The 13,718-nt window shown below is 58.8% G+C and overlaps 1 protein-coding gene across 1 annotated transcript; it reads right to left on the reverse strand.

The window, feature by feature from the left end:
* Positions 1 to 7,259: 7,259 nt before the first annotated feature.
* LOC144952400 (uncharacterized) lies at positions 7,260 to 12,722 on the reverse strand. Its single transcript, XM_078882795.1, has 3 exons — positions 12,607 to 12,722; positions 11,170 to 12,078; positions 7,260 to 7,965 (listed from the first exon to the last, which is right to left on the reverse strand). Exons 1-3 carry the CDS (start codon positions 12,720 to 12,722, stop codon positions 7,260 to 7,262), a joined length of 1,731 nt encoding a protein of 576 aa, XP_078738921.1.
* Between the last annotated feature and the right edge of the window lie 996 nt (positions 12,723 to 13,718).

The following is a 13,718-nucleotide window of genomic DNA, read 5'->3' on the forward strand; positions in this document are numbered from 1 at the left end:
GCACGCACACGCACACACGCGCGCACGTACACGCACGCACGCACACGCACGCACGCACACGCACGCACGCACACGCACGCACGCACACGCACGCACGCACACGCACGCACGCACACGCACGTACACGCGCGCACGTACACGCACGCACGTACACGCACGCACGCACACGCACGCACGCACACGCACGCACGCACACGCACGCACGCACACGCACGTACACGCGCGCACGTACACGCACGCACGCACACGCACGCACGCACACGCACGCACGCACACGCACGCACGCACACGCACGTACACGCGCGCACGTACACGCACGCACGCACACGCACGCACGCACACGCACGCACGCACACGCACGCACGCACACGCACGTACACGCGCGCACGTACACGCACGCACGCACACGCACGCACGCACACGCACGCGCACGCACGCACGCGCACGCACGCACGTACACGCACGCACGCACACGCACGTACACGCACGCACGCACACGCACGCACGCACACGCACGCACGCACACGCACGCACGCACACGCACGTACACGCGCGCACGTACACGCACGCACGCACACGCACGCACGCACACGCACGCACGCACACGCACGCACGCACACGCACGCACGCACACGCACGCACGCACACGCACGTACACGCGCGCACGTACACGCACGCACGTACAGGCACGCACGCACACGCACGCACGCACACGCACGCACGCACACGCACGCACGCACACGCACGTACACGCGCGCACGTACACGCACGCACGCACACGCACGCACACGCACGCACGCACACGCACGCACGCACACGCACGTACACGCGCGCACGTACACGCACGCACGCACACGCACGCACGCACACGCACGCGCACGCACGCACGCGCACGCACGCACGTACACGCACGCACGCACACGCACGTACACGCACGCACGCACACGCACGCACGCACACGCACGCACGCACACGCACGCACGCACACGCACGTACACGCGCGCACGTACACGCACGCACGCACACGCACGCACGCACACGCACGCACGCACACGCACGCACGCACACGCACGCACGCACACGCACGTACACGCGCGCACGTACACGCACGCACGCACACGCACGCACGCACACGCACGCGCACGCACGCACGCGCACGCACGCACGTACACGCACGCACGCACACGCACGTACACGCACGCACGCACACGCACGCACGCACACGCACGCACGCACACGCACGTACACGCACGCACGCACACGCACGCACGCACACGCACGCACGCACACGCACGTACACGCGCGCACGTACACGCACGCACGCACACGCACGCACGCACACGCACGCGCACGCACGCACGCGCACGCACGCACGTACACGCACGCACGCACACGCACGTACACGCACGCACGCACACGCACGCACGCACACGCACGCACGCACACGCACGCACGCACACGCACGTACACGCGCGCACGTACACGCACGCACGCACACGCACGCACGCACACGCACGCACGCACACGCACGCACGCACACGCACGCACGCACACGCACGTACACGCGCGCACGTACACGCACGCACGCACACGCACGCACGCACACGCACGCGCACGCACGCACGCGCACGCACGCACGCACACGCACGCACGCACACGCACGTACACGCACGCACGCACACGCACGCACGCACACGCACGCACGCACACGCACGTACACGCACGCACGCACACGCACGCACGCACACGCACGCACGCACACGCACGTACACGCGCGCACGTACACGCACGCACGCACACGCACGCACGCACACGCACGCGCACGCACGCACGCGCACGCACGCACGTACACGCACGCACGCACACGCACGTACACGCACGCACGCACACGCACGCACGCACACGCACGCACGCACACGCACGCACGCACACGCACGTACACGCGCGCACGCACACGCACGCACGCACACGCACGCACGCACACGCACGCACGCACACGCACGTACACGCGCGCACGTACACGCACGCACGCACACGCACGCACGCACACGCACGCACGCACACGCACGCACGCACACGCACGTACACGCGCGCACGTACACGCACGCACGCACACGCACGCACGCACACGCACGCGCACGCACGCACGCGCACGCACGCACGTACACGCACGCACACGCACGTACACGCACGCACGCACACGCACGCACGCACACGCACGCACGCACACGCACGCACGCACACGCACGTACACGCGCGCACGTACACGCACGCACGCACACGCACGCACGCACACGCACGCGCACGCACGCACGCGCACGCACGCACGTACACGCACGCACGCACACGCACGTACACGCACGCACGCACACGCACGCACGTACACGCACGCACGCACACGCACGCACGCACACGCACGCACGCACACGCACGCACGCACACGCACGCACGTACACGCACGCACGCACACGCACGCACGTACACGCACGCACGCACACGCACGCACGCACACGCACGCACACGCACGCGCACGCACGCACGCGCACGCACGCACGCGCACGCACGCACGCGCACGCACGCACGCGCACGCACGCACGCGCACGCACGTACGCGCACGCACGTACACTCGTACACGCACGCACGTACACGCAAGCACGTACACGTGCGTACACGCATGTGCACACGTACACGAACGCACGTGCACACGCGTACACGCACGTACGTGCACACGCGTACACGCACGTACGTGCACACGCGTACACGCGCACACACGCGTACACGCACGTACATACATGCGCACACACACACGCGCGCGCGTACACGCACGTACGTACACACACGTACGTACACACGTGTAGACACGTGTGTACACGTACGTACACACACGTGTGTACACGGGGAGCAACGCCGCGTATCCGACCGGACCGGTTAACCGCCCCGCACGCGCAGCCCATTGCAAAAAGGGGGGGGAGGGTGTCTGACTGAGCAGCACCCATCATCCATCACCCTCCTCCCGGGGTAGGTAAAATAGTACCGCTTAGGCGAGGTGGGAGGTGGTGGGGGTGGGGGGGATCGTCCACAGCGGAACTAACGGGTCGAATCGCACGCCACCACCACCACCACCACCGCCGTCATCACGCCACCACCACCACCACCATCGCCGCCACCACCACCACCACCGCCGTCATCATCGCCACCACCACCACCACCATCGCCGCCACCACCACCGTCATCATCGCCACCACCACCGTCATCATCGCCACCACCACCACCACCACCGCCGTCATCATCGCCACCACCACCACCACCACCACCATCGCCGTCATCATCGCCACCACCACCACCACCGCCGTCATCATCGCCACCACCACCACCACCACCACCGCCGTCATCATCGCCACCACCACCACCACCATCGCCGCCACCACCACCGTCATCATCGCCACCACCACCGTCATCATCGCCGCCACCACCACCACCACCACCGTCATCATCGCCACCACCACCACCACCGCCGCCCCCAAACCTCCCCAGCCCGGAGACGGAGGGGGGGGTCGAGTTGGCTTACACGCCGCTGAAATGGAGACAGACAAAGAGAGACAGAGAGAGACAAGACAGAGTGAGAGAGACACGGAGAGACACGGAGAGACTGATACACAAAGAGAGAGACACAGAGAGAGACAGAGAGAAAGAGAGCCACACAGACAGAGACAGAGAGAGAGACACAGAGAGAGACAGAGAGAGAGAGACAGAGAGAGACAGAGAGAGACACACACACAGACACACAGAGAGAGACAGAGACACAGAGAGACAGAGAGAGACAGAGACACACAGAGATAGAGAGACACACAGAGAGAGACAGAGAGACACACAGAGAGACACACAGAGAGACAGAGAGAAAGACAGAGTGAGAGACACACAGAGAGACAGAGAGAGACACAGACACACAGAGAGAGACAGAGACACAGAGAGACAGAGAGAGACACAGACACACAGAGAGAGACAGAGACACAGAGAGACAGAGAGAGACAGAGACACACAGAGATAGAGAGACACACAGAGAGAGACAGAGAGACACACAGAGAGACACACAGAGAGACACACAGAGAAAGACAGAGTGAGAGACACACAGAGAGACAGAGAGAGAGACACAGAGACACAGAGAGACACACAGAGAGAGACAGAGAGACACACAGAGAGACACACAGAGAGAGACAGAGAGACACACAGAGAAAGACAGCGTGAGAGACACACAGAGAGACAGAGAGAGACACAGAGACACAGAGAGAGACAGAGAGAGACAGAGAGACACACAGAGAGACACACAGAGAGAGACAGAGAGACACACAGAGAAAGACAGAGTGAGAGACACACAGAGAGACAGAGAGAGACACAGAGACACACAAAGACAGAGAGAGACAGAGAGACACACAGAGAGACACACAGAGAGAGACAGAGAGACACACAGAGAAAGACAGAGTGAGAGACACACAGAGAGACAGAGAGAGACACAGAGACACAGAGAGAGACAGAGAGAGACACAGAGACACAGAGAGAGACAGAGAGAGACACAGAGACACACAGAGAGACAGAGAGAGACAGAGAGACACACAGAGAGACAGAGAGAGACGGAGAGAGACACAGAGACACAGAGAGAGACGGAGAGAGACACAGAGACACAGAGAGAGACGGAGAGAGACACAGAGACACAGAGAGAGACAGAGAGAGACACAGAGACACACAGAGAGACAGAGAGAGACAGAGAGACACAGAGAGAGACAGAGAGAGACACAGAGACACAGAGAGAGACAGAGAGACACAGCCCGCGTACATGATCCATAGTTTTGGGCTCCTCAGTGCAAAACAAAACAAGCATCAGGAAATGTTGAACCGTGACCCTGAAGCCCCCGCCCCTGTACCCCCCCCACACCCACCCACGTACCCTCCCCTATACCACCACCACCACCACCACCGACTAACTACTACCGATGGTAGTGGTGGTGGTGGTGGTGGCGATGGTGGTGGTGATGTCGGTAGTGGCGATGGTGGTGGCGATGTCGGTAGTGGTGATGGTGGTGGCGATGTCGGTAGTGGTGGTGGTGGTGGTGGCGATGGTGGTGGTGATGTCGGTAGTGGCGATGGTGGTGGTGATGTCGGTAGTGGTGATGGTGGTGGCGATGTCGGTAGTGGTGATGGTGGTGGCGATGTCGGTAGTGGTGGTGGTGGTGGTGGCGATGGTGGTGGTGATGTCGGTAGTGGCGATGGTGGTTGTGATGTCGGTAGTGGTGATGGTGGTGGCGATGTCGGTAGTGGTGGTGGTGGTGGCGATGTCGGTAGTGGTGATGGTGGTGGTGATGTCGGTAGTGGCGATGGTGGTTGTGATGTCGGTAGTGGTGATGGTGGTGGCGATGTCGGTAGTGGTGATGGTGGTGGTGATGGTGGTGGCGATGTCGGTAGTGGTGATGGTGGTGGCGATGTCGGTAGTGGTGATGGTGGTGTCGATGTCGGTAGTGGTGATGGTGGTGGTGATGGTGATGTCGGTAGTGGTGATGGTGGTGGCGATGTCGGTAGTGGTGATGGTGGTGGCGATGTCGGTAGTGGTGGTGGTGGTGGTGGCGATGGTAGTGGTGATGTCGGTAGTGGCGATGGTGGTTGTGATGTCGGTAGTGGTGATGGTGGTGGCAATGTCGGTAGTGGTGGTGGTGGTGGCGATGTCGGTAGTGGTGATGGTGGTGGTGATGGTGATGTCGGTAGTGGTGATGGTGGTGGCGATGTCGGTAGTGGTGGTGGTGGTGGCGATGTCGGTAGTGGTGATGGTGGTGGTGATGTCGGTAGTGGCGATGGTGGTGGTGATGTCGGTAATGGTGATGGTGGTGGCGATGTCGGTAGTGGTGGTGGCGATGTCGGTAGTGGTGATGGTGGTGGTGATGGTGGTGGCGATGTCGGTAGTGGTGATGGTGGTGGCGATGTCGGTAGTGGTGATGGTGGTGGCGATGTCGGTAGTGGTGATGGTGGTGGTGATGGTGGTGGTGATGTCGGTAGTGGTGATGGTTGTGGCGATGTCGGTAGTGGTGATGGTGGTGGCGATGTCGGTAGTGGTGATGGTAGTGGTGATGGTGGTGGCGATGTCGGTAGTGGTGATGGTGGTGGCGATGTCGGTAGTGGTGATGGTGGTGGCGATGTCGGTAGTGGTGATGGTGGTGGTGATGGTGGTGGTGATGTCGGTAGTGGTGATGGTGGTGGCGATGTCGGTAGTGGTGATGGTGGTGGTGATGGTGGTGGTGATGTCGGTAGTGGTGATGGTGGTGGCGATGTCGGTAGTGGTGATGGTGGTGGCGATGTCGGTTGTGGTGGTGGCAGCTGATGGTGGAAGTTCAGGAGTTGGATGCCTCATGCGGAGATCCTGCTGCTGTAGCTGCTGCTACAGCTGCTGTAGCTGCTGCTACAGCTGCTGTAGCTGCTGCTGTAGCTGCTGTAGCTGCTGCTGTAGCTGCTGTAGCTGCTGTAGCTGCTGCTGCTGTAGCTGCTGCTGTTGCTGCTGTAGCTGCTGCTGCTGCTGTAGCTGCTGTAGCTGCTGTAGCTGCTGCTGCTGTAGCTGCTGCTGCTGCTGTAGCTGCTGTAGCTGCTGTAGCTGCAGCTGCTGTAGCTGCAGCTGCTGTAGCTGCTGCTGCTGCTGCTGTAGCTGCTGCTGCTGTAGCTGCTGTAGCTGCTGCTGTAGCTGCTGTAGCTTCACCGAAGCCTCCACGCAGAGGCCGAAGCCTCCACGCAGAGGCCGAAGCCTCCACGCAGAGGCCGAAGCCTCCACGCAGAGGCCGAAGCCTCCACGCAGAGGCCGAAGCCTCCACGCAGAGGCCGAAACCTCCACGCAGAGGCCGAAGCCTCCACGCAGAGGCCGAAGCCTCCACGCAGAGGCCGAAGCCTCGACGCAGAGAGGCCGAAGCCGACACGGACGGTGACGATGACGATGCCCAAGAAGGGCGAGGCCAGAAGCCAGCGGTGGTCGCCGGGAGAACTCGGCACGGCCACGGCTCGGCCGACGATCTCCAAACGCGGCGGGGACCGCCGGTCGTCGAAATCTGTCGCCCTCCTCCTCATCACCGCTCCTCTTCATCACCTCCTCTGCCCCTCTCTCCTTCTCCTCTTCATCACCGGTCCACCATCTCACCTCCTCTGCCCGTCTCCCTCTCCACTCCACTTCATCACCGGTCCACCATCTCACCCCCACCACGCTCCACCTCATCAACAGTCCTCCCGCCATCTCACCTGCCTCTGGCCTTCCCGGCCTTCTTCACCCTCTCCTCCTCCTCCACCTCCTCCTCCACCTCCTCCACCACCTCCTCCTGCCTCCACCGCTCGCCGCCGCCGCCGTCGCGCCGCCTGCGCTCGGCCAGCGCCTCGACGCGTCCCTCGAACAGTTCGAGCGCGTACGCGTAGAGCCGCGCGTCCAGCGCGTTGATCCTGGCGATCTCGCGGCGCGCCGCCCCGTCCAGCACGCCGCCCGCCGTCGCCATGGCCCCGCCGGCCCTCGTGGCGTTGAGCTGCTCGAAGCCGGCGCCGAACGCCATGCCGAAGGCGTCCTCGAACAGCGCCTGGCTGTCTCGCTGGCGCTCCGTCAGCCCGAAGAAGGGCATCGCGCGGAGGTTGCGCTTGGCGCTGTCGAGCATGCGGCGGTCGCGGTCGGCGCCGCCGACGGCCGTGGCGTTGTAGCAGGCGACCAGGCGCAGGTCGGCGAGCATGCGCGTCTGCCGGTTGGCCGCGAGGTTGTGCGGGCAGGCCAGGAAGTCGGCGAGGGAGACCCCCGACCAGTCGGCGCCGGGGTAACACGGGGGCAGCTCGCCGCGGGCCGGGGGGCGGCCCGCGCAGAGGTGCGGGGAGGAGCGCCACGTGGCGCCACGGCGGACGTGCTGCCACTCGCTGAGGTAGCGCGCCGTGGGCTCCCGCAGCAGCGTGATGTAGTAGTAGTTCCTGTGGCGGGGGGGGGCGGTAGTGACTCAACACTATCCCATAGACTCAACACTGCCCATAGACTCACCATAGACTCAACACTGCCCATAGACGCACCATAGACTCAACACTGCCCATAGACTCACCATAGACTCAACACTGCCCATAGACTCACCATAGACTCAACACTGCCCATAGACTCACCATAGACTCAACACTGCCCATAGACGCACCATAGACTCAACACTGCCCATAGACTCACCATAGACTCAACACTGCCCATAGACTCACCATAGACTCAACACTGCCCATAGACGCACCATAGACTCAACACTGCCCATAGACTCACCATAGACTCAACACTGCCCATAGACTCACCATAGACTCAACACTGCCCATAGACTCAACATAGACTCAACACTGTCTATAGACTCACCATAGACTCAACACTGCCCATAGACTCACCATAGACTCAACACTGCCCATAGACTCAACACTGTCTATAGACTCACCATAGACTCAACACTGCCCATAGACTCACCATAGACTCAACACTGTCTATAGACTCACCATAGACTCAACACTGTCTATAGACTCACCATAGACTCAACACTGCCCATAGACTCAACATAGACTCAACACTGCCCATAGACTCACCATAGACTCAACACTGTCTATAGACTCACCATAGACTCAACACTGCCCATAGACTCACCATAGACTCAACACTGCCCATAGACTCACCATAGACTCAACACTGTCTATAGACTCACCATAGACTCAACACTGTCTATAGACTCACCATAGACTCAACACTGCCCATAGACTCACCATAGACTCAACACTGCCCATAGACTCAACATAGACTCAACACTGTCTATAGACTCACCATAGACTCAACACTGTCTATAGACTCACCATAGACTCAACACTGCCCATAGACTCACCATAGACTCAACACTGTCTATAGACTCACCATAGACTCAACACTGCCCATAGACTCACCATAGACTCAACACTGCCCATAAACTCACCATAGACTCAACACTGTCCATAGACTCACCATAGACTCAACACTGTCCATAGACTCACCATAGACTCAACACTGTCCATAGACTCACCATAGACTCAACACTACCCATAGACTCACCATAGACTCAACACTGCCCATAGACTCAACACTGCCCATAAACTCACCATAGACTCAACACTGTCCATAGACTCACCATAGACTCAACACTACCCATAGACTCACCATAGACTCAACACTGCCCATAGACTCAACACTGCCCATAGACTCGCCATAGACTCAACACTGCCCATAGACTCAACACTGCACCATAGACTCACCATAGACTCAACACTACCTATAGACTCAACACTGCCCATAGACTCACCATAGACTCAACACTGCCCATAGACTCAACACTGCCCATAGACTCACCATAGACTCAACACTGCCCATAGACTCAACACTGCCCATAAACTCACCATAGACTCAACACTGTCCATAGACTCACCATAGACTCAACACTGTCCATAGACTCACCATAGACTCAACACTACCCAGACTCACCATAGACTCAACACTGCCCATAGACTCAACACTGCCCATAGACTCACCATAGACTCAACACTGCCCATAGACTCAACACTGCACCATAGACTCACCATAGACTCATAGACTCACCATAGACTCAACACTACCCATAGACTCAACACTGCCCATAGACTCACCATAGACTCAACACTGCCCATAGACTCAACACTGCCCATAGACTCACCATAGACTCAACACTGCCCATAGACTCAACACTGCCCATAGACTCAACACTGCCCATAAACTCACCATAGACTCAACACTACCCATAGACTCACCATAGACTCAACACTGTCCATAGACTCACCATAGACTCAACACTGTCCATAGACTCACCATAGACTCAACACTACCCATAGACTCACCATAGACTCAACACTGCCCATAGACTCAACACTGCCCATAAACTCACCATAGACTCAACACTGTCCATAGACTCACCATAGACTCAACACTGTCCATAGACTCACCATAGACTCAACACTACCCATAGACTCAACACTGCCCATAGACTCAACACTGCCCATAGACTCACCATAGACTCAACACTACCCATTGACTAAACACTGCCCATAGACTCAACACTGCACCATAGACTCAACACTACCCATAGACTCAACACCACCCATAGACTCAACACTGCCCATAGACTCAGCACTGCACCATAGACTCAGCACTGCACCATAGACTCAACACTACCCATAGACTCAACACTGCCCATAGACTCAACACTGCACCATAGACTTAACACTGCCCGTAGATTCAACACCACCCATAGACTCAACACTGCCCATATATTCAACACTGCCCATAGACTCAACACTGCCCCATAGACTCAACACTGCACTATAGACTCAACACTGCACCATAGACTCAACACTGCCCATAGACTCAACACTACCCATAGACTCAACACTGCACCATAGACTCAACACTGCCCATAGACTCAACACTGCCCATAGACTCAACACTGCCCATAGACTCAACACTGCCCATAGACTCAACACTACCTATAGACTCAACACTGCCCACAGACTCAACACTGCACCATAGACTCAACACTACCCATAGACTCAACACTGCACGATAGACTCAACACTGCACCATAGACCCACACTACCCATAGACTCAACACTGCACCATAGACTCAACACTGCACCATAGACTCAACACTGCACCATAGACTCAACACTGTCCCATAGACTCAACACTGCACCATAGACTCAACACTGCACCATAGACTCAACACTGCACCATATACTCAACACTGCACCATAGACTCAACACTGCACCATAGACTCAACACTGCACCATAGACTCAACACTGCACCATAGACTCAACACTACCCATAGACTCAACACTGCACCATAGACTCAACACTGTCCCATAGACTCAACACTGCACCATAGACTCAACACTGCACCATAGACTCAACACTGCACCATAGACTCAGCACTGCACCATAGACTCAACACTGCACCATAGACCCACACTACCCATAGACTCAACACTGCACCATAGACTCAACACTGCACCATAGACCCACACTACCCATAGACTCAACACTGCACCATAGACTCAGCACTGCACCATAGACTCAGCACTGCACCATAGACTTCCTCACCTGGGCGGCCCTCCGGCACCCTCGAAGAGCGCGGGGACGCAGGCCCGCAGCTCGGTCCAGTCGGCGTGCAGGCCGCAGCGCCAGCCCGTCGAGAAGCGGGAGAAGAGCCACGTGTCCGACGTTCCGCGCCCACCGCCCGAGACGGCGGGCCCTGGCGACGGCGGCGGTCCACCGCCACCACCACCGTCGTTGTCCGTCCTCCTCCTCTTCCTCCTCCTCCACTTCGTCGTCGTGGTCGTCACCTCGTCCGCGTCTCCTGTCCTGGTGGATGCCGAGTCTCCGGACAGAGCCGCCGCCGCCGCCACCGCCACCGCAGCAGAGTTCACGGTGGCCACCGCAGCGGCCGGGATGTTGCGACTCCGACCACCACCATCAACACGTCCACCACCACCAACACCTCCATCACCACGTCCACCAACACCACTAACACCACGTCCACCAACACCTCCATCACCACGTCCACCACCACCACCTCCATCACCACGTCCACCAACACCACCACCACCTCCATCACCAACACCTCCATCACCACGTCCACCAACACCACCACCACCACCAACACCTCCATCACCATCATCACCACCATCACCAACACCTTCATCACCACGTCCACCACCACCTCCATCACCACGTCCACCACCACCTCCATCACCACGTCCACCACCACCAACACCACCACCAACACCACCACCTCCAACACCACCACCACCACCACCTCCACCACCATCTCCATCACCGCCCGAGTTCCCATCTCCCGCGGCCTCCTTGACGGCGCGCTCCCGCACGGCGCTCGGGCCCAGCCCATACCCCAGCCCACCTCCTAGCCCACGTCCCAGCCCCTGCCCCAGCCCACGCACCGCCCGCGTGGGCTGCCTGCTAGGCCTGGCGCATACGCATCGTTTGTGCGCCCTGGCACAGCGACAGGGCACGGGGAGGCGAGCATCCCTCACGAGGTGCCTCCCGAAGGTGGTGCCCCCCGTCTTCTGGATGTGCAAGAAGACCACCACGTCGTGCCCGCTCAGATCCAGGCGAACCCGAGGCTCCAGCAGGCGCGCGGGGAAGGCCCGACGAAGATGTCGGTGTCGAGATGGTGGCCAGGTTGTTGTGGTGGTTGTTGTTGTTGTTGTTGAAGGTGGTGGTGGTGGTGGTGGTTGTGCAGGTGGTGGGGGCGGGTGAGGTTCTGGTGGTGATGGAGTGAGCGATGGTTGATGGCGAGCGTTGTTGTTGTTGTTGTGCTTGTTGTTGATCTCCTGATGATGATGCTGATGATGGCTCTGATGCTGCATCTTGTTGGCAGGATGCAGCTGCTGGTTGTATTGAAACTCATCAACATCGTCATGCTGCTGATGATGGTTGTTGTTGTCCTGCAGCTGATGTTGTTGTTGGTGGTGGTGGTTGTGGCTCTCTCTGTCCACCACCACCACGGTCATCCCGTGCCTCCCGTTGCCCGAACACCTCCAGGCGGGACACTGCGCCTGTAGGAGCAGCAGCAGAGCGGACAGCAGCGAGGCGACCCCCAGCAGCGCCACCCTGCCCACGGCTCGGCCAGACATCTCGCGAAACGTCGGACCTCGCGCGCGGCCTTTAGCCTGGCAGCTCCATGAGCCCCCAGCTCTGCCTGTGATCGGCGGATTTGTCGACTAAAATTAATGATTATTTGTAATCGATCGATAGGAAAGGTCGCCGAGTGATCGATGTGAAGGTGTAATCGCGACAGGCGGAGCGTGAATTGTTGAATCGCCGTGGGGGTGTTGAGGTGGTGGTGGTGTGTCGGAAAGTAGTGCTCGCGAACGCGCGCACGGACACGAGGTGGGGTGTGTGGCGGTGGTTTGGTCCCGCGGTGGGAGCCCAACCGGCGCATGGATACGCGGCGGTGGGGGGGGGTAACATTCCTAGCGGGCCGAAACTACTTTCTTTGTATACGGTACAGTACGACGATGATGATGATAATAAAATTAATATTTTTTTACATTTCGTGAAAAGATTGAGAGTCGTTTCGTCGCGGTGTTTGTTTGTTTTTGTTGTTGCGCTTTGCGCGAATTATGAGGTTTTTTTTTTAATCGCTCGCTGGCAGACGTCTTCGATTAACACGATTAGCAGGAAGTGATTCTCTTTGTGTTGGCGGCGTCAAATCGCCGCGGTCCCCTACAAGGCCACCAGCGGGGTGAATGGGGGGGGGGACAGATATTTGTGCCGGATTATAAGACGCACACGGTAAAGTTACACACTCACAATACCGGATTATAAGACGCACACGGTAAAGTTGCACACTCACAACACCGGATTATAAGACGCACACGGTAAAGTTGCGCACTCACAATATCGGATTATAAGACGCACACGGTAAAGTTGCACACTCACAACACAGGATTATAAGACGCACACGGTAAAGTTGCGCACTCACAATATCGGATTATAAGACGCACACGGTAAAGTTGCACACTCACAACACCGGATTATAAGACGCACACGGTAAAGTTGCACACTCACAATACCGGATTATAAGACGCACACGGTAAAGTTGCACACTCACAATACCGGATTATAAG

Source organism: Lampetra fluviatilis, chromosome 67 (assembly GCF_964198595.1).
Source record: "Lampetra fluviatilis chromosome 67, kcLamFluv1.1, whole genome shotgun sequence".
Taxonomy (NCBI): Eukaryota; Metazoa; Chordata; class Hyperoartia; order Petromyzontiformes; family Petromyzontidae; genus Lampetra; species Lampetra fluviatilis.